This window comes from Ictidomys tridecemlineatus, chromosome 3 (genome assembly GCF_052094955.1).
Source record: "Ictidomys tridecemlineatus isolate mIctTri1 chromosome 3, mIctTri1.hap1, whole genome shotgun sequence".
NCBI lineage: Eukaryota > Metazoa > Chordata > Mammalia > Rodentia > Sciuridae > Ictidomys > Ictidomys tridecemlineatus.
This window is the reverse complement of record NC_135479.1, coordinates 145,151,485-145,173,686: the sequence shown is the minus strand read 5'-3', so window position 1 is coordinate 145,173,686 and position 22,202 is coordinate 145,151,485. Positions and strand designations below refer to the sequence as shown.

General features: G+C 43.9%; 2 protein-coding genes across 8 annotated transcripts in view; one reads left to right on the top strand and one right to left on the bottom strand.

The window, feature by feature from the left end:
- Positions 1-20,633, top strand: part of Sec22a (SEC22 homolog A, vesicle trafficking protein) — a 90,921-nt gene extending 70,288 nt beyond the window's left edge. For 4 of the 5 annotated variants that reach the window (XM_021735637.3, XM_013364568.4, XM_078044111.1 and 1 more), the window contains one exon: positions 3,589-4,627. In XM_021735637.3, the coding sequence (XP_021591312.2) occupies positions 3,589-3,789 (201 nt within the window). In that variant the 3' untranslated portion in view covers positions 3,790-4,627. Of the gene's footprint in view, positions 1-3,588; positions 4,628-16,064 lie in introns of those variants that run through there. The other variant, XM_078044112.1, reaches the window with a different exon arrangement.
- Positions 14,448-22,202, bottom strand: part of Adcy5 (adenylate cyclase 5) — a 146,785-nt gene continuing 139,030 nt past the window's right edge. For all 3 annotated transcript variants that reach the window (XM_005338885.3, XM_021735636.2, XM_078044107.1), the window contains exons 19-21: positions 21,890-22,094; positions 18,628-18,752; positions 14,448-16,826 (exon numbers count right to left, since the gene is read on the bottom strand). In XM_005338885.3, coding sequence (XP_005338942.2) covers positions 16,698-16,826; positions 18,628-18,752; positions 21,890-22,094 — 459 coding nt within the window. In that variant the 3' untranslated portion in view covers positions 14,448-16,697. The remainder of the gene's footprint in view (positions 16,827-18,627; positions 18,753-21,889; positions 22,095-22,202) is intronic.

The following is a 22,202-nucleotide window of genomic DNA, read 5'->3' as shown; positions in this document are numbered from 1 at the left end:
CAAATTTCTTTTTTCCTATTTTTCTGTTTTTGTTTTTTAAATATTTTTTAGTTGTAGATAGACACAATACCTTTATATTATTTGTTTATTTCTGTGTGGTGCCAGGGATCGATCCCAGTGCTTTTCACGCATGCTCTGCAAGCGCTCTACCACTGAGCTACAACCCCAGCCCTTGAACTTGTTTTTTTCAGAATTCTATATTTATTTATAGTATTTTGAAGTTCTCTTTTTGTAGCTTTTAAAGCAGTTGCTCTAGGGTCACATCACAGATACTTATCACTGTCTTCTGATATCATTATTTTACCAGTTCTAATGAAATACAGACACCTTGTCTCCCCACATGCCCTTTATCCTCTCCTGTTAATGGTGAGAGCCATTGCCTTATTGCTGACAAGTGTGGTCTCCACTGACGTTGCTGAGAGAGGGTGAGGAGGAGCTCCCTATCATCCCAAGGGAATGAAGGTCTGGCTGTCTACCTGTCTTCTGTGACGCCATGCTGGGGGTTGGAACTCTCTTTCTAGCCCCGCCATGCAGCCTTTGATGATGTGGATGTGGATGGGCAACAGGCTTTTGTGCATGTGCAGTGTTTGGTTAGAGTATAATAGTTACTATCTAAACACTTTCTATCTTACTAAGGTACCCCTTTCCTAAGTTTTTGCTAGAAAGATCAAGATATTATTGAGGGTTGGGACTATAGATAGTATGCTTGGCCTGGCATGCATAAGGTACTGGATTCAGTCGCTAGTACTCTGCCCTCAAATCTTATTGAGGTTGTTTTGTTTGTTTGGACTGTATCTGGTTTCTAGTTGCCACCTTCTTCAGCCTCCAAATATGGAAGGCATGAAGCAGAAAGGAAACTCAGGGAAATTACTTCTGTATCATTCCTTGAGCTTCAGGATTCTTAGCTTGTCACCATTCAGAATCTTCTCATGCATGTTTTATTTATAAGATACAGGGTTTTTAGTTGTGCTTAGGAGGAGGAGTAGGGAAAAGGGTCTATTCCATCGCCCCAGAAACAGAAATCTCTATACAATTGTTTTACAATAAGTTACATACACAATATTTCACCTCTAAATTCTTCAGCATGTATCTTTTAAAAATGAAGACATCCTTCTATATAGCCATGACGCCATGTCATACGTAAGAAATTTAATGTTGATACTATATAATCTTAATATAAGATCCCTATTCAGATTATTTCAGTTATTCCAGAACACTCTTTATTATTCTTTTCCCTCAGGCAAGGATCATGCATTGTTTGGTTGCTGGCCTTTTTGTTTTTGTTCTGTTCAGTTTTGTTTTAATCTTTCATACATGGACATTTCTTAAGGATGTAGGCAGGTATCCTATAGAATGGCCCACAATCTAGCTTTGTCTGTTTCTTACCATTAGATTCAGGTATATCCCTCATTGCGTCAGTTAGGAAACATATATTAATTTTGATTATTTGATTAAGGTGGGGTCTTCCAGACCTCTGCATTACAAGGCATCATGTTCTTCTATGGGTAGAGACCATTAGTTAAAAAAAAAAAAAAGTCTTTTAAAACCATGAATTAAATATTAATTTAAATACCAGAACAGCTCTTTTGTTAAAAAATATTTATTTTTAAAATTATAGTTGGAGTTTTATTTTATTTAATTTTACGTGGTGCTGAGGATTAAACCCAGGGCCTTGCACGTGCTAGGTGAGCGCTCTACTGCTGAGCCACAATCCCAGCCCCAGAACAGCTCTTTATAGTATAATTCTAATTAATAAAAGTAGAAAGAATGATGGAAATATAGAATTACCATTAGACAAACACCATCCTGATAGCTGTTTCAGGCAAGGATTATCAATGATTAATAAAATTAGTAGATAAAAGTATGATGAGATGAAATATTTACATAATCCCAAAATACTCCAACCCCAGAAGATACTAATTACAAAAGGAATAGTAGTGACTTCTCTGTAGAGAAACTAATTACAAAAGGAATAGTAGTGACTTTCTCTGTAGAGAAATTTTGATTACTTGATAAAGTGTGGATCACTTTATCAAGTAATCAAAATTGACATTACCAGTGAGAAGACATTACCTATAACCTGTGTGGTATTTTGCCCAAAATGCATATCCTCAGTTAAATCTTGAGAAAACATTGGGCACACCCAAACTAAGGAACATTCTACAATACAACTGATTAATACTCTAAAAAGACTGCCAAGGTCATGACAAACAGACTGAGGAGCTGTTATAAATTGGAGTACACATGACAGCTAAGTGCAATACAGAATCCTAGATTTGGGACCAGAAAATGGACCCTAATGAGACAACTGGCAAAATTTGAATACAGCCCAGAGGTTAGTTAATAGTATTGAGTCAAACCGCTGTCCTTGTTTGAGTAAAGTTATATAACAAAGTAACATTAGGGGGAGTAGGGTGAAGAATGTATAGGAACTCTCTACTATTTCTGTAAATTTTCCCTAATTCTAAAATTATTCTAAAGAAAAAAAATTTCAGCCTTCTGTTCCACAATGAAAATAATTTAGATAAAGTCCTGGGTATAGTTTCACAGAGACCTTTCCTTAAAACTCTGTGATCATATCATTTCTATATTTTCCAGGTTGTGAATTTTAGACATCTTCTAGAAAATAGTTCATTCAGTCAACAGATAATATATTGAGTGCTTATGACATGCTAGGTGCTGTTCTGGCCCCTGGAGTGAACAAAACAGTTAAAATTTTCCCTCTCACAAAACTTAGGTTTTATTGGAAGGCCATAGATGACAAGCAAAATAAGCATTTTTTCTAGTGTGTTCTTAGTATGTTGTGGGAATGCCTGATTGGTAGGGGGCACGGGGGACTTTCTTTACTGTCTCATGTAAACAGCACTCATTGTCATTCTCTATCCCTTTTTCTGCTTTATCATTTTATCTTTTTCAACATGTAATTATTTGGTACCATATATCAAAAATATATATAAAATCCTCCCCCACTAAAATGCAAGCTCTGTGTGAGCAAGGGCTTTCTTTGGTTTACTCACAACTGAAGAGTAATGCCTGGCTTGTAGCAGGCCTTCAGTTAATATCCTTTGAATGAATCCTCCCTCAGATGATCGCCCAGATCCCGTACCTGGTATAATTCCTTGCACTCAATGGGGAACCAGTAAAATTTGTTGATTTCATTAACACTCATATTCAGGTTATCGAAGAATACATTTTACTGAATGGCTTGTGTGAGCTTTTTGTACTTTTCAGAATGAGAATGGAACCCTTTGAGGCCTTGGGGATGCATGTTGGTTACCTATCACCTTGGGAAATTTGCCCAGCCTGTTTGCAAGGGAATCATTCAATTGTGCTTTCATTTAAAATATGAGACAAAATGTATTTCTTTTGAAAAATGAAAGACATAAAAGGAAAAACCTATTTCTCTTTCAAGCTGTGGAACTTTCATAGCTGAATATCTTAGCTACATTACATTATCTTATCCTTCAATGAAAAATACCCATATTCTGTTCTCATATTTTACTCTCTGATCTGTTACAGACTTATATTAGAAACATGGATTTCTTTTCTTGTAGCCCTAATCATCTTTCATTTTTATATTTTGAACAGTGTTATTTACTTGTCTACTACACCGGCTGGCGGAATGTCAAGTCTTTTTTGACTCTTGGTTTAATCTGCCTATGCAATATGTATCTCTATGAACTGCGCAACCTCTGGCAGCTTTTCTTCCATGTGACCGTGGGAGCCTTTGTGACACTGCAGATCTGGCTGAGGCAAGCCCAGGGCAAGGCTCCTGATTATGATGTTTGACACCACCTATCAGAAGTATTTCTTTGGCTTCAGGGAGAAAGGAGAGGACATTTCTTAACTGCCACTGTGATGAAGAAATTAGTCACCACAAATGGGAAGCTTTGCTTTCTTCTTCTCCTACTTTTTTTTTTTTTTGAAAATCAGCATGGCATGCCTGTGAGCATGCAAGACCTGCCAGGAAAACTCTCAGAAGATTGGGAGTGATGTTACCATGAAGAGGAGACTTGTCTCCTCAGGGCTCTAACAGTGGAAAAAGCAGTCAGATGCCACTGGAAGACCTGGGCTATAGTCCTGATCCTCACCAGAGAGTTCCGTCAAAACATAGGCATGGGACTTGCTCTGAGGACCAAACGGAAACTCCATAACCTAAGCTTGCCTTTGTGAGGCACAAGTATAGACCAAATAAAAAGATGCTGCATAAATGGGAAATGTATGTTTTAAAACAAATGACTGTGCTCAATACCAGATTATTTGCACATTTATAGTACCAAGAGTTTATGAAGTCCAGGATGGTGTGGAATTGGTTCTTTTCTATTTTTGCCTGAGTCCTAACTCTGAAAATCACCTGATATAGGAGAAGGCTGTGGTGAGCTCATCTCTGGAACATTACAAGTATTGAAAATACAGTGACGTATGTTTCCTTTCTAAACCATGTTTGTCATTTCTTTTGAAATCATTTCTTCTTTTGAAAATATGATTCATGAGATTAATACAATATTTATCTCTTAAATTTTAAAATAGTTTAAAAATCAATGAATCATACCCCACATGAAAACCTGTATCAGTTTGCCATGTATAGAAGGTAACCCCAAGATAAATAAAATTAACAAAAAAGTTATTCAGTTCTAGGTAGAACTAATGCCTGCCAAGTTTCTGAATCTTAAAGGCCTTTTTTTGTTTTTTGTTTTTTGTTTTTGTGGCAGAGAGAGAGAAAGAGAAAGAAAGATTACCCAGCAGCAGAATGAGGTTGTTTCTTTAATCAGAGGATAAAAGAAAATTGTAAAGGGAAGACATGCTCACTATGATTAAGCGTTATTTAATTCTGCTTTGTGCGCCACCAGTGGTATGGTCCTGCACTATGGAAATATTGGACAGTACTAATCAGAATTGGAATCAGCATCAGTACTTTCCTAGCAACTCTTGCTATTTTATTGTTTTGGGGTGAGGGGTGAACATCTAGTATCTGGGAGAATTTAAGTTACTTTCTGATATCATTAGAAAGATTTTTCAAGCCATTGTGAATTAATATAGGAAGCCCAGATTGATTCCATTAGCAAAATCTACAACTGTTTTATTAGTCAACTCCATGAGTGATTAATTTTCCTTTGTTTTTAAAGAAAAGTTCTCAAACAAGGAATTCATAGGATACTGAAATTTCGTATCATTCCCCATAGCAGTGGACCCCAGCACATGTAATTCGTGTTACTGGGCATATTTATTAGGTAGAAGAAATAGTCCAGAGGATAAAGTCATTGGATGCTTTGTTTGCCTGAACCAGTGTATGTGGATTTGACTAGAACTATGAGATCTTAATTAGAACCTTTGCCCGCTCCCTCCTTTAAGGAGAATGAGATAAAGGATGTTAATAAGCTTATGGTGTCAGGGATTTATTTAAAACAAGAAACTCCAATTCACTCCAGTTTGCTTAACAAGACTGCACAGAAATTATGTACATTCTGAGAGAGATGTCCCAAGGCATCATATGATCCTAAATCATCAAAACAACATTGAATTATGTTTGGCATGTTATACTTACTGAGCCAAGAAAGTAAAGTGGTTCAATTTAGGATTTCCAAACTAATGTTTGAAATAAAGAGTTTTCTTGTAAATGGTCAATTAAACAGGAAGTTGGAACGTCCTGGTTAATTGTGATTCTGCTGTGTGTTGGTATTTTGTAGCTCTCTTTGGTTCAGGAGCTACCTCCTTTCTATGGAATTGATAAGTTATATACGTTTGGTATTTGGATCTTTCAGCAAGGACACTTAAACTCCACACCAGCTCTTTTTAAAGGCTAAATTTGTTTTTGTTTTTCACTAATATTTTGGATAAGAGGATGTTTATATCTTAATGTAAAAAAAATTGAAACAGGTATAAATAATGTTTTACGTCTATAAATGCTTTCTTTCATTATTTGGTGCCTGCATCTCGAGTGGTTACAGAGCTTTTCTGCCGCGTCATGTTGCTGCCAAAGAAACTATGAGTTTGGAAGGAAATATTTTGGCCATGGGTTTTAAAGAAGTTCTTAGGCTCATGAGAAAGAATCTCTTCAGCCTGTAAGGTGTGTGAGATCATTATCTTACATTTATATTGCACTTTGACTTCTAAAAGCAAGTCTGAGTACAGAGTAGTTTTGTAGTGCAGGGGAAGTAGTAGCTACCCTTACTTGAGCAGGAGGAGCCCAAGGTGAGCAGATCCTCCTGACTTATCCATGTCACATAGCTAAGCACACAACTCTAATCTCCTAGTGTGGGCTTTTTCCACTGATGTGAGACTATTGAAAGTTGCCAGGATTATATTTAAGGAATATATTGGAATTAAAGGCTTTTGGGGGGGAGGGAAGGGGGTACCAGGGATTAAATTCATGAGCACTCAGCCACTGAGCCACATTCCCAGCCCTATTTTGTGTTTTATTTAGAGACAGGGTCTCACTGAGTTGCTTAGTGCCTCACTTTTGCTGGGGCTGGCTTTGAACTTGCAATCCTCCTGCCTTAGCCTCCCAAACTGCTGGGATTACAGGTGTGCACCACCACATCTGTCAGTTGAAGCCTTTAGAAATCAGTGCATTCAGTCCTGCTGCTGATGTGTTTTATTTTAATTTTGGTGATTCTGAAATACTGCTTTTTATTTTAAGAGAGAGAGAGAATTTTTTTAATATTTATTTATTTTTTAGTTGTCGATGGACACAACATCTTTGTTTGTATGTGGTGCTGAGGATCGAACCTGGGCCGCACGCATGCCAGGGGAGTGTGCTACCACTTGAGCCACATCCCCAGCCCCCTGAAATACTGCTTTTTGATTGTGCCATGAGAGCAAAGATACCCTCTTTTGTATACTAAAGTGATTGCAATATTTGCCTGCTTTTTTGGTCTGGATTTAAAGTGTGTTTTTTCTGTGTGGCCTAATTCCCAAAATAATTTGAACACAACATACCAAGAAAAGACATAAAAAACTATGTTAATAAAATATGAACTGATGGGACTGGGATTGTGGCTCAGCGGTAGAGTGCTTGCCTAGCACATGCAGGGGTTTTAAAGAAGTTCTTAGGCTCATGAGAAAGAATCTCTTCAGCCTGTAAGGTGTGTGAGATCATTATCTTACATAAAAACAAATGAATGGAATAAAGGTATTGTGTCCAACTAAAAAAATTAATATTTAAAAATAGAATAAAATAAAATATGAACTGAAAGGGGAGAAAAACAAGATCAATGAAAATGGAAACAAGGGTAAAAATGTTGCTGTTACAGTGTATAAAATGTGACAGTGGAACTTCCTGAAAGTTCAGGCTAGAAGAAGGCAGATAAGTTATGCCTTGATCTATCAGTAATTCCAAATCATATCAGTTCCTTAGGTGGGACTCTGTCCTGATGAACTCTGGTAAACGTGTTCTCACTTGGGGGTCCTAAGAAGTGCTAAAATGAACAAAATTCTTCATTATTTGCTGTTTGCTTGTTATGATTGTGCCTTGGATCCTCAGCTTGTACCTGTCTTTGAAAGCTTCCATTTCATGGTGTGTGTGTGTGTGTGTGTTTAAAATAGGATTTTGTTCCCATAAGTAAAAATTCTTGCCCTACACTAGAAACAAATATCTATTAAAGCTTGGAAATTCATTTGAGACAAATGCCTTGAATCATGGAGAAACTTTAAATTATTAAATTACTAATAAATAAACTATTATTTATTAGTAATTTAATAATTTATATCAAGTGAATGTGCTATTCTTGGATTAACACATTTATTTTGCAATAAATGTGGGTTTTTCACAGTGGAATCCAGTCTGGAAAAGTGCATGGGTCCATTTCTGATAGGCCATGTCTGGAATCCCATTAGGCTGCTGCTTTGTCAACAGGGACCAGAGCTTTGTCGTGTGAGACTTAACCACCGTGTTACAGGGGAGCCAACTTTGTTGTGCCCCTGAGTTTGGCTGTCCTCCAAACATGAAGTTGCTTGGCATTTCAGAAGATTTATTAAGTAACCCAAGGATGCACTTGAGCTGCTGGGTTTCCAGGCAAGCACAACCAGTGTTTTTGGGTTTCCTATTCTTGTTCCTCTTTTGACAGACTTTGGGTTCACTTCAAGAGTTGGAGCTACTCCACAGGTATAGAAAAAAAAACAAATAAATCATTTCAGAAGTATCCACCACTTTGAACAAATTGAACACGTAGCCTCACCACAAATATAAGTCACTCTTTAGGGCTTCATTCTTTGTCTCTGGGCAAGACTTCCTTAGTAGTTTTTCTGCATTATCTCTAAGGAAAGGGAGTCTTTCCACCTAGAAATGCCATGATAAAGGAAGATCTGATCTTTTTTTTTAATTTAAAATCTTTTAAAATTTGTAAAAGTTTTAAATTCTTTTAATAAATATCCCTTGCTAAAAATGAGTAGGAGAAACCCCTGCAGCTCCAAGGGTTGTGGCTGGCTCTGCAGCTAGGGCCAAGGCAGCCGAGTTTAGCTGGCACCTGCAGTCCTCACTGGGATGGAGCTGCCGAATCATCCTCACTGGCTGGTGGATTACAGCCTCCTGGTTAAAACTGGCTTTTTCGAAGAGAAGCAGTACCTACCACTGCCACTCTTACAGCATCTTGAGTGGCCAGCTTTCTAGGTTACTTTATTTAGCAGATGAAATCACAGGAAACATCCAAACACTGTGTGGTTGGAAGCCATGTGGTTTGCATCCTCCTGCTTGTTAACAGTGAGTGGTGTTGACAACGTGGGCACACAGGTGTCCTGTGTGTTGGCAGTGCTTGTGTGTAATCAGTCATCTCAGTACAACTGGCTTTCTCAGAGTTCTTGAATCAGCAACCTAGCATCACTAATCCTTCCCCATGTTTCCTTGGCAACAAACATTATTTTCAGCCCAACATTACCCACGGTTCACTTTTGCCCTTTTCTCCTGCATCCCACAGCACAGCGATAGAGTACATTTGAGTTTCATCTGACAATAGGACCCAGACATTCCATTTCCCATTTGGCCCTGGCATCCTGTTTTCTGCTCTGCCTTGGTGCCAGTGCTTTGCTTTGAGGCTGGGTTGTAAAGACCTGCCTAAAGGTGACCATATCAGCTTTTGTATTCTGGGTCTCTATAGTGTCTAGGACTAATGATGAGAAAGCTTGTTGGTGCCTTTTGTGGGCCATTGCTAGATTCTATATGGTTGATCTTCATGGCAGCTCAGGGTGGAAGGGAGCACTACATCGTTTTCACTGGAGGAAACTAAGACTTGGGTCAGGAACTTGTCCTTTGTATGGTAGCACACTAATCTATAGTGGGTATGGCTGTCAAATAAGGGCTTCCGATTTATTGATTTAAAAGTTGGTGCTCATCTTTCTATACCACAGTGCATCTCAGAAAGAAAATTCTTAGTGTGTATGTGTAACTGACAGCAGCTGGGCCCTTGCTGGTAAAGCAGCAGTGAGAACAAATGAAGCAGACATGGGGAGAATGGCAGTGTACTCTATGTAACAGGCATCGTGAGTGTGGGCATGTCGTCTCATAGAAGGCATCCGTGAAGGCTCTTTTACAAAATGAGCCACCTAAATCCAAAGAAGTTGAGCAACCTCACCTCAGTCACAATCTAACCCATGTAGTAGCACCAGATTTCATCTCAGAACCCATACACTTAGCTACCCTGTAACTAAGCTATGGAACATGGCAATCTGTTGAAATATATCTCCGGTATTGGGGATTAAACCAGGGTTGCTTTACCACTGAGCTACATACCCAGCCCTTTTTTGTCGTCGTTGTTGTTGTTATTGAGGATTGAACTCAGGGGCACTCAACCACTGAGCCACATCCCCAGCCCTATTTTGTATTTTATTAAGAGAGAGGGTCTAGGGCTGGGGTTGTGGCTAAGTGGTAGAGCACTCGCCTAGCAAGTGCAGGGCTGTGGGTTCGATCCTCAGCACCACATAAAAATAAATAAAGGTATGTCCAATTACAATTTTTTTTTTAAAGAGAGGGCCTCACTGAGTTGCTTAACACCTCACTTTTGCTGAGGCTAGCTTTGAACTTGTGATCCTCCAGCCTCAGACTCCTAAGCCACTGAGATTACAGGCATGTGTCACTGCACTTGTTGTCCAGCCCTTTTTGTTTTCTATTTTGAGACAGGGTCTTGCTAAGTTACTGAGGCTGGTCTCAAACTTGCAATCCTCTTCCTTCAGCAGCATCCCAAGTCACTGGGATTACAGGTGTGCACCACTACACCCAGCTTACATGAATTTTTTTTTTTTAATAAAAGAGATCAGGTCAGTGCCATCTCTGTAGTATAGATGACCTAGGCGAATAAAATAGTTTGCTAAAATTTATACATCTATAAAATTTATACAGAACAGATGGCTATAGGAGGTTTGGGAAATCCTAGTGGTCTTTAGATATTAAAGCAAGGAAGTATATGTTGTAACATTTGCAGTGAAACTTTTTTTTTTTTTTTTTGGTACTGGGGATTTAACTCAGAGGTATTTAACCACTGAGCCACATTCCCAGCCCTTTTGGTATTTAGAGACAGGGTCTCACTGAGTTGTTTAGGGCTTCACTAAGTTCCTGAGGCTGGCTTTGAATTCAGGAACCTCCTGTCTCAGCCTCCCAAGCCTCTGGAATTACAGGCGTGTACCATTGTACCCGGCGAAAATCTCTTGGTGATTTGTGTATTACAAACTTTTTCCTGGTGGAATACAACATTACGTTTGTTCTTTGGCTTGAAGTAATTTCATGGGACCTCTGCTTGAAGTCATTTCTATAGCTGAAAACATTAATCAAAGAATAGGAGGTAACTTTTTACAGTTTAAACTGGTGATTAAAAGTTTGGATCCAGACTCTCTTGCTCTCCTTTCTACGAGATTGGACCTCAGCAAATCACTTAGCCTTTCTGCCTCAGTTTCTGTCTGTGTAAAGTGGGGTTGTTGTGAGGATCCAGTGAAGCACTGAGAACAGAGTCTGGCACAGCAAGTGTGAGGAAAGCGACTCCGTAAAACTGGGATTCAGGTAGCCTTCTTGCGTCTACTGTTTCTTTAAAGGTATTATAGGTTTTTGTGGATGCCCCCAAATGTGATAAGTCATCTATAAAGCTCTTCAGAAGCCACCACTTAAGTGAAGGTCCACTTTGCTTTGAACATACTAATCCAACTTAGCAGGCACTCTTGGGTGAAGCTGCCTTAGTGCCTTCAGTAAGGATTCCCAGGACCGTGTGCATTGATGGGAAGGCGAGGGGTAGAAGTGGGCAGCTAGCATCCTTCAGCCCACATCTTCAACTGTACAGATGCTGGGGAAGGGAGAGCTAAGGCACCTTTAAAAGAAACAAGTGCAACATGAATCTTTTCATCTGAAGGAAAACATCTCCAAAAAACATCCTGCATGAGCAGGGGTAGTGGCGGGCAGCGAGTGGCAGGAGTGTCACTGTGGCTCACTGACAAAGTAGGGGAGTGAGTTCTGCAAAACTGGAGAACTAGTGAGTGAAAACAGAGATGCTGACAAACCTATTCTAGCCAGGTCTAAATTAGAAATTGGCCAATGGAAAAAATGGTGATGGACCCCCTAATGAATTCCAGTGTGAATTCTTTAAATTCATGGGCCTAATGGACCAGCAATATGAAAGTGGCCCTGGGGATGAGCAGGCTATGGCCATGTGGAGTGGGGATGGGGGGCCGTGGGAGACTGCTTACTAGAAACATGGTGGCTGAGGTGTGAAGCTGGGAATCCAGTGGGGACAGGAGGCTGTACCCTTGATCCTCACCCTTACATCATCTTTTCCCTTTCCCTTGTCTCTCTGGACCCTCTGCTTGCTCTGTGAATCTCAATTGCTCCCTACCTTTCTCCCTCCAACCCCTGGATTAGAGACCCTGATGACAGAAGCTCCCGGCTATGCTCCTGTCAGGTACTGTGGCGGCTGCTGCTGGGTTGGTGTCTGGAGAAGGGCAAAGCCAGGGCTGTGCTTGACCTTGGTTTGAAGGTGATTGTCCTACAGATCCCCTTGGCATCATGCTTTTCTCTCACTTGTGTCTGTGCCTTTGCCTCTAAAATCTTAGTCTTAATTAGGCTGTGTTTACATTTGTGCCATACATGTGGTCTGGCACTTGAAGAATGGATAAAGAGTTACACAAATATTTAGAATCCAAGAATGCCAGTGAGGAAGGGCCCTGGAGGCCAGCCATGGCGATGCCCTCATTTGGCTTTGTTCTTGTGTTGTGAAGCAGCCACCCTGCAGATGGGCAGGAAAGACAGGCAAGAGGACAGCAAATATTATATTTTCCTTCCTAAGATAGGAGAAAAAACCCAGAGGGCTTTTGGAAAATCTGGAAGGATAAGAAAAGCATCCTTTATTAATTGGATCGCACCTACTGTTGACCTTGAGGAGTGATGAGCCCTGTTCCTGCCAAGCCCAGCAGTTCCCAGCCAGATGGGCACACTGGACAGAAGCGCCCTGGGACAAGTGCCAAAGCCACTTGTCACTAAGCGTCTGAGCAGCCTTGGGGGATGCACCAACCCTTCCTTGAACTGCTTCCAGGCCCTGGAGAGGCCGAAGTGAGAAAATGTGTTATACATGCTGCAGTTCATCCAGACAGGGGGATGGTGAGTAAATAATCTCACGTTCATAAACAGTACCGCGTTCCCACTCTGCTGGTACTTGCCCTAAGGGGTGGTGGCATTGTGCAGAGCAATCATGGCCAGCATGTCCCAGCCTGGCCAGTTCCCTTTGTTTCGAGGATGAACTATGTACATGATTTGTTCTCTTCAGTGTTGTTTTGGTTTGGACAAAGTCAAAAGCTGTGGGTTTTCTGAGTTGTGTTTTTCTGCCTTTGTCATTCTCTTGGCCAGTGGCGGTGAGAATCTGCTCAGTACTACTTCTAAGCTATCCATCCGCATGTCTGCCAGTGCTTCATGCCCTGTGGTGACAGGCTTAGCGTCTCTTTTAGGATCAGGGAAGCTTAGATGCTGCTGATGAGCAGTCTATGAAGGGAGTGTCATGAAAGACACCTGTTGACCATGTGCACACTGCAGCTCTAGGCCTCTGTCAACTTTGTGCCACTTGGGCTGGGACTTGCTTTTGGAAAAGTTCATAAGGATATTTCTAACTTTGGAAGTCTTGAGGTCACATGGCTCCCTGATAACATTCACCTTCTGCCTCCTCAGTGCCCAGGATTCACTCTGCCTTCTCATTCATTCGTTGCTAACTACATACTGCAGTCTAATAGCCAGGTTGACTGATGGATGTCTGGTATTTACTATTAGTAGGCATAGAGGTGTTCAAACTCTTGCCAATATTCATGGCATTTTTCCTAATAAGTTTCATGAGTTTTCTAGGTGTGGAGATGCTTTTGGGGGAAAAAAAGTGAAAACCTTTAAGGAAGAACCATACATTCTCTGGGATCAGCTTAATGAGCTGAGAATAGGAAGGGTTTATGAAGGTTTCGAGTCACCTCCTTTTGGTGTCCTGGTATGCCCTATGTACATATTCAGTTTCAGGGGCTTCACAGGACAGTGATTACCAGTCACAGCAGGTGGGAGTTTTGTTAGTCTGTTTTGAGTACCAGAAATTGAACTCAGGGACACTTAACCACTGAGCCACATCCCCAGCCCTGTTTTGTATTTTATTTAGAGATAGGTTCTCACTGAGTTGCTTAGCATCTGGCTTTTGCTGAGGCTAACTTTGAACTCACTAGCCTCCTGCCTCAGCCTCCTGAGCCTCTTTACAGCTAAAGTTCCCACTTAGGTCAATTGCTCTCTGAAGTTTGAACTTCCTTGTCATCTGGTTTTCAAATTGATATGCTCCAGCCTGAAGTTTTCTCAAACTCCTGCCTTTATAAAATGAATCTCTCCCCATGCATATCTGAAGCCCTAATAATATCCATTTTCTTTAGAGCAGGTCTGCTCTGCCTAGGATTTCTACCTCTGTAGCATGTACCATGTCCATTCACTAATGAGGACAGTGGAGTCCTTGTCACTGGCTTTTTAATTTACACCCACATTAAACTTGATTTGCCCACACCCTTCTGGATTTATGTCCTGAACCCAAATATAACCCTGAATTTGACAGAAGCAACAGACAGAGCTGCTGAGGGGGGCCCACCTGGGCTTTGACAGCAGACAGGCCTGTTCTCAAACTCCTCTCTTTATTTCCAGCCATGGGGCCTTAAGCAAATAGTGCAACCTTTCTGTGCCTCTATTTCTTCATCAGTGAAATGAGGTAGCCAGGAGGATTCAGTGAGATGATATTTATCTGGGGCCCATTGCAGTGTGGCACAGAGAGCCATCATTAGCACGTAGGCAAATCAGTTCACCTGTGGCCTGCGGCCCAGGCCTCCCACCGTCTCGGTTCCTTTTAGTGGTCTGTGTTCTCCTCCTGTGTTTTCTCCTTTCCTTCTCTTGGCATACGAACAAATCTGGCTCACCTGTTTTAAAACATCCTTCCCTGGACCCTGGCCCAAGCCACAAATCAGATCAGGACACGTTACCAGTGAAAGTGTTTAATAGTTAAATTATTTAAATAGACTTTTCAATTTCCATGGGAAATCATAATCGTATCCGTTTTTGCAAGAGCAGGAATAAAAAGAGTGCACACCCCTTAGAGGGAACAAAGAGCTAGCACTGCACGCTGTCACCAGTCACTGCTGGGATGGGGAGGGCCCCACGAGGCCGAGACCAACAGCGGGAACACGGGATGAACTCAGCACGCACACTTTACTCAGGCCGGAAGCACCACTGGCAGGCCATATGGAGGACAGGGGACTTGAGAATGACGCTGTGGGAGAGAGCAGCCCCGCGCCAGGGGCTGGAGGAGTGATGCAGAACTCAAAGGTGGAGTGGCAGGGGCTTGGGACACACTCAGACTTGGCAGTTTGGGGTCCATATGCTTTGCTTCTCAGAGCTGCGCTCAAATTGGGGTGGGGGTGGGGCATAGGAGGGGAAGGTGCTGCGGTGGACATAAAGGACGGTCTCAATAGACAGCAAATAGCTGCCGTCCAGTCTCCTTCCAAGTGTCCAGGAAGAATAATTCTGCCCTGAGAAGCAATGAAAAGATCTGGGAACAGGCCCTTAAGGATGCTGCTTAAATACAACTCTGTGCTAGTACATCATTTTTCAAATGCTTCCCTCAAAAGTTATAAAAAATAGTTTTTCTCTCCTTCATGTATTGAACTGCTCCCTTCCCACCCCTCAAATAAAAACTAGACAAAATGACACTTCTGCTGCTTTTCCCCCACAGACTCCAAGACTGGGCTCTACCCATTCCTCTGTCTGGTTTACAGGTAGAGGGCAAGGTCACACCCTTTCCCCAAACCTGAGACCTACACATTGCATTCCCAGGTCACAGGGATGGTGTCCAGGGAGAGCCACCTGCCCCTTGGCCAGCTAAGCAGACTGGCAGGCTAGACTTCCTCCCAGCCCTGGCCCATCCCTAAGCTCCCAGGAGTCCCTAGGTGCTGCCTCTATGGGTGCGAACATCTGACATCCCCAGGAGCAGAAGAACAGGTGGGGGCCATGCTGCCCACACAGACTGAGGCTGTTCCCCTTGCTTCCAACACCACCTGGGATGGGAAAGAAATGGCTGTTTTCTTATCATTTCCATCTGCTTTTACTCAGGGGAAGAGGGTTGTGTCTTTGCCTTTGTGTTAGAAAAGAGAGAGGGTCAAGTGTGTCTGCTTCTTCCTCCTTGATCTGAATGTAGGGTACCCCAAAAGAACACACACTGCCCCTGGGAAAACCAAAACTGCCGAGTCTGAGGTGAGGAAGGTCCCTGCAGGGCAGCCGCATGGCATGAACACACGCACATGTGCACCAGGACACACGCTGACATAGGTACAGTACAAGTGAGCACAAACGCCCCTGTGCACAGCTGTTTTCTAATATAGAGAATTTACAAAATATAGAATTTGGTATATCTGTTAGATCTCCAAGGCTTTCAATAATACAAAATAAAAAATACAAAAAAGACAACTTGGGGTCCCCCCTCCCCCCCAGTGGCATCCTCCTCTGCTTGTGTCTCCTACACGCATACAACTAGCATAGTCTAAAGAAGGGCACAGAAAACTTGTTTTGTTTTATTTAATAAATATTTTCTTTTTCTCAGAGCCACCACTGCTTGCTTAGCGTCCTCTCGCCTCCCCCTTGTAATGAGTCCTGTTTCCCTCACTGGGCACAGTCTGTGTGCGTGGACGCATGGGCAGAGGATGGCGGCGAAGGCCACGGCTCCAACAAACCCAGCTCTCCTGCCTCAGAGCACCGCCAGGAAGCAGGGGCTGCAGCCTCTGTCTGAAGTTTAAAGGCTCATGTGGAAAACAGACCCCCGGGGGACCCCGAGTACCCCCAGGGCAGCGTCCAGCCCGCCTACCCACCCACCTAGGCTGAGGCCCTCCGCGGGCCTGCCGCTGTGCGCTGGGCTGGGAAAGCTCCAGCAGCGCCCTCCACCCTTCAGCGGCAGCACCTGTCAGAGAACTCGAGGCTGAGCTCAAGTCCGGCGGAGTCTTCTGCAGAGGGAAACATCTTTGGTCAGCTTGGTGCTCGCAGGACGCTGGCACCCAGGGCCTGGGCCGGAGGCCACGCCCACCAGCCAGGGCAGAGGCTGCTTCCAAGTCAAAGTGGGAAATCTCACCAGCGCGACCACGTGGCTGGAGCGCAGGCTCCCCACCTGCCCACGCGGCACACAGAGAAGCCGCTTCCGTTCCTCTGGAGGCCAGGCTGCTGGCACCACTGCTGGCAGCTGCTAACTCAGCGGGGGCCCTCCATTGAGGAAGTAGGTCATCATCTCGCCTTTCCCCTTGACCTTGACCACACCGCGGCACTCCAGCTGGTATGTGTTGGCAGCCAGCACCTGGTACATGTCCGTAGTGACCTGAGGAGGCAAAGCAGGAGAGAGGACAGATCACTGATGACCTTAGCCATGAACTGTAGTGGGGACAGAGCCACCCCTGACTCCCACACTCTGCTGATGCCCCTGCTCTTCTATAGAGGGGATATTGGGTACTGGCAGGGACCTGTCCATGGAAGTAGCCCTTAGAATGAGAATGATAGCCACTGTGGTTCTCGGCACTCACTCTGTCAGATGCTGTGACAGAAGCCTCACATGTGCTATTCAGTGCTACTCAAAAGTGTGGCCTGTGGCCCCTAACAGCTTAGGTGCAGTCCAGAGAGTCAGAGGCAGAGAGTAATACTTTGGAACCTTCAGAGCAATGGTGACATTGTTGCACCCAACAGCCAGGTGTGTGACCAGCATCTTTCATGGAAGTATCACTCCATGACATGACAGAGTAGAAAGGTTTTTAAAAACTGGTTTTCACTATAGATGTTTGAGAACAACTGCTTATCTCATTTCATCTTTATATGAAGCTATACAATTATTATCCCCAGCACTAGCAAATCTGTCACTTGCCTGAGATTATACAGTTAATAAATGGCAGAGACTGGACTGGGTTCCAGGCTTTGTACATATCTCTGTGTCAGCTTTGGTGATAAAGAGAACTCACTGGGGCTTCACCAATGACACTGTGCTGGGCTAGGTGAGGAGGGAAGCAGAATGACAGGAGCAAGAATTGGCAGGATGGCCAAGTGCCTCACAGGATGATGCAGGTGCCTTTTCTGCTCCCGCCAGCCACCACACAGTTACCCAGCCTGACTGCAAGAGGCTGGGGCAGGGGCATTGCTTGGGGGCTGCTGTCATTAACTGTGGTGTCTGCACAATGAGGCCCCAGTGAAGGTGCAGTGCTGGTTATTGTGGTGGCTGCTGGCAGAGGCCCTCACGCCTGTCACCAGGTAGGTTAGAAGCTCTGCAGACAGCTCCCTCAGGGCCCCAGTCCCCACCCTGCCATCCCTTCTCTTCTTGGTGCAGGAGAGGAGGTGAGAGAAGGCCACATGGCCTGGCCTGTCAGCATCCCAGGTCAGCTGGATCTGGCCAGGACTGTGCTTGGGGTCAGTCTCCTTGTTCTCACACAGACGAGTGAGGGGATATTTAAGTAGTGTCAATGTGGACAAAATGTCTTAAAAATGGCACAATTATCACTTGAGAAAACTGAGGCCAGGAAGCTGACCTCCCACATCCTTGCAGGGAACCATGCAAGAGGGCCACACAGGACGAGAGCACAGTTCGGGCCATTTTTTCAGATTGAAGCAAATCATGGAAATCCTGAGGGGGAGAAAAAGGAAAGCAGCTGAAGACCAGCAGGCCTGGGGATCACAAGTGCCACCTCGTGAAAGGAAAAAGTCCCTGGGCCTCTGGCCAGGCCACCGACTGCTGCAACTGATGACGGCGCCATCCTAGGGCCCAGCAGCCTTCCCTGGTTCAAGCCACACGGGCAAGACTCTACTCCCTGCAGGTGTCTTGGTGTACCCTCCGTGTGACTGGCTGGGAAGGTCCTGGGCTCGTCATCACAGCCACTGCCCTGCTTCTGCCTACCCGATTCCTTCTGTGCCCAGCAGAGGGCTCTGCACAACCCGAAGATCTGTCCAAGGTGCTGAGGGCCCAAAACACAATTGTGTTCTCCAAGTTTCCATGACTACAGCACCAACTGCCCCATCACCCTTGGATTTGGATCAGAAATTCTGACTGGGAGCTGTGGGCAGCCTTCCCTGAAGAACTTTTAGCATCAGACAGAGGCCTTCTCGTGGGTAACCTGGACAGTGGATGCTCTCATACTCACCTGGATGCGGTCAGGCACGCCAGTGCTGTCCATGCGGCTGGCCACGTTCACTGTATTTCCCCAGATGTCATACTGAGGCTTGCGAGCTCCAATCACCCCAGCCACCACAGGGCCGATGTTGAGCCCTGCAGGGGACATCAGCCACGTTTGTCAGGTTAAGACTGACACTTGCTTTGCTAGTCCTCGCTGGCGTCTCTCTCTCTCTCTCTCTCTCTCTCTCTCTCTCTCTGCACATTGCAGGTTCTCCCTCTGCCTCCTAGCCTGGTGCCAGCTTCCCCCTGCAGTCTCCCACTTCTCTGCTCTATCAAGTGCATGTTAATCCAAGACCCCAGGAATCCAGGCATACATCAGGGCTCCTGTGTCCTCACCACCAGGTGATGCTCAGTTTCTGCAAGTCCACTGCCAGGAGTGCCCTCTTCAGGTCTCCAGTGACCTCTTGCATAATCCAACTGCCTTTTTAAAAAAATATCTTTATTTATTTATTTATTTTTATGTGGTGTTGAGGATCGAACCCAGAGCCTTGCACGTGCTAGGCGAGCGCTCTACTGCTGAGCCACAACCCCAGCCCCTCCAACTGCCTTTTCTTAATTGTCCCTTTCTGGGTAGCTTTGAGGTGTTCACCATTGACTCAAACTCAATAGACAGAATGTGCCCCTTCTCTCTTTCTCACTCCTATTTCTGTTTCCTTCTGTTCTCATTCTTAAGACCTGGCTCCTAACCCTGCCTGGGTCTCCTCTCTCTCCATGTCCTATCATGGCCACATGAAGCTTTCTGCCTTGCCTTCTGTTACCAGGTTCAACTGTCCACCTCATTGGTCACACAGAGCTCTGGAAGGCTTCTATTCCCAAAGGCCACGCCTGCCAACTAAGGTGCCCCTGAGTTCGTATGAATGGATCTACTCCTCAAGGCTCCTTAGCTATCTCTTGGTTGATGCTATCACTCAATCTCCAGTTTACAAAAATACACACCAGGAGGAAAATACAAAACTGTAGGTGGATAAGATGCGGTGAGAGGCAAATGAGAACAGCAACATTACATGAAACCAAGAATAACATTAATACAAAAACAAACACAGGCCACACGTTAGTTAAAGAAGATCCCCAGCTGGCTCTGTCTGGCCTTTCTAGCAGCCAAAGAAAAATGGAAACCTGTCCAGGTCACAAAGCCCTGTGCCCACAAGACACAAGAAGCAGCTCCCTCAAGAACAGCACAATTCCTGACACTCAGGCCAGAACAAAGGTCTCCTGAGGACACTCATGATCATAATATTGGTTTTCGGTAAACTAACATTTCAGTTTAATGTGCTAATTTTTAGAATTGAAATGCCAGTATTTTCTTTGGTGAATTACTTTTACTTTTTTAAAAATTTGAACTCTGAATCATTTATGGTGTGAGACATTCCCAGGGAGTTGATAATGCACGAAAACTCTGAATAGAACTGAGGTCTGCTCTTTCAGAAAGCATTTCCTGCCTCCACAGATCTCAAGAGGAGGAAGAGGACAACACTTGACAAAGTTTCTATTGCAAAAATAACTTGCACTCTGTCAGACTGTACATCCTTGGTAAGATATACTCCCAGAGCTGGATGTGGGTTGTACACCTGTAATCCCTCCTAACCCGGAGCCTGAGGCAGGAGAATGGCAAATTCAAGGCCAACTTGGGAAACCTGGTGAGACCTGTCTCAAAATAAAAGATAAAATGGGCTGGGGATGTAGTTCAGTGGTAGGGTGCTTGCCCAGCTTGTGCAAAGCTCTGGGTTCAATCCCCAGTACAGCAAAAATAAAATAAAAATATGTTCTAAGAACAAACAAACTGCAGAAATGCCTTGAGCTTTATGGAACAACCCATCCAGAACTGTAATTTGGAGATCATTTTATGGATGGAGCGGGGCGGGGCTGGGTAGATATGTGAGATGTACCTGGGTTTTCACTGTACTGTTCTTTCAATTCTGAAAGTTGAAAGTTGTCAAAAGGTTGGGGTAATAAAAACAAAAACATTTTTAAAAATCCTGTTTTTGGTTCAAAGATTTTCTGAACAAGTAGAATATGGTCCTATTTTGAAGCTGACCCAGGGCTTCTCTTCTCTGATCCCCTGACTATCCTCAGCAGAATCCCTGCTTCTGCCTCTGCACACCATCCAGGTGTCTGTGAAGCTCTCTCAGCCATCAGCCAAGGACAAGTGCAGTAAGACACAGGGCTGATCATTGCACACCCTCACCACGACCCCCAGTTGAGTGGAGTGCAAAAGGTTTGACACCTTGACCTAGAAAAGATTGCCTCACTGCCTGAAACTCAACAATAACCTACTGAGGGGGCTGGGTTGTGGCTCAGTGGTAGAGCACTCGCCTAGCATGTGCGAAGCCCTGGGTTCAATCCTCAGCACCACATAAAAATAAAATAAAATATTGTGTCCAATAACCTACTGACCCAGTTTTTTTATTATTTTTTTAAGACTTCTGTTTTTTAAAATGTTGAAATAGAATTGGTTCATTGTCAATATTACATGATTTTTTTTTCATATTTTTCTGTCATTTGTTTTTTGGTGCTGGGGAATTGAAACCAGAGGAACTTTACCACTAAGCCATATCCCCAACTCTTTTTATTTTTTATTTTGAGACAGGGCCTTAGTTGCTGAGGCTGGACTCAAACTTTCAATCCTCCTACCTCAGCCTCCCGAGTCACTGGGATTACAGGCATGCACTATTGCCTATAAACTTCACTTTACTCATTTTATTTTGCTAACAATTTTGCAGAAAATATGTTCAGTATTTTCATAAATTTGCAAATGTAATAACTTATCTCTTATGTTCATACATTTTTATTTAAAATATCAAGTATTTGATTTTACTAGTTTTCATTTTTACTCAATGAATTTGGAAGACTTTTTAATAAAACTACTGTTGATTACATCAGTTTTTCTGGAAATAAATGGCCCTGCCATCTGCCCAAAGCTACTACCAGGCCCTGGAGCCCCCAGAACAGAGCATTCCCCAAAAGCCTCTGGGCAGGCACAACCTGGGTCCTATCATGCCTTCCCAATGCTTGGGTGAAGTGGGAACTCAGAAGGTAGGTGTCCTGCCTCATCACACGCAGGCCAACATGTGAGCACTGACAGGCTGAGTGGTCAGCTCCCCACCCCTGGCCACCCCCATTGGCAGAGAGACACACTAGCATGCAGCCTCTGCTGCCTGTCACCTTCTACCACTGGATTGTAATAAACGTGGGATTTGAGGAGAGGGTCCCTGCAAGCCCTCCTTGCTCACCAATCTTCATCTGGAAGTTGTTGAAGGAGTGCTCATTGATGTACTTCATTTGGTCCATCAGCTTCATGGCGAAGTCGGCCAGGGCTTTGATGTGCGTCTTGCCCACCTTGTCGTAGGTGGAGTCGTTGAGGCCGGAGGCGGCCATGTAGGTGCTGCCGATGGTCTTGATCTTTTCTAGCTGCCTGAAACGGTCCTCGCTGATAATCTGCACAGAAGGAAACCAACCTTGGGTCAAATCCAGGGCACTGAGCTCTATAGGGAGGGGCAGAGGAGGACCATGGGAGTATAGCAGCTTGGCCCCTCATGGTCCCCT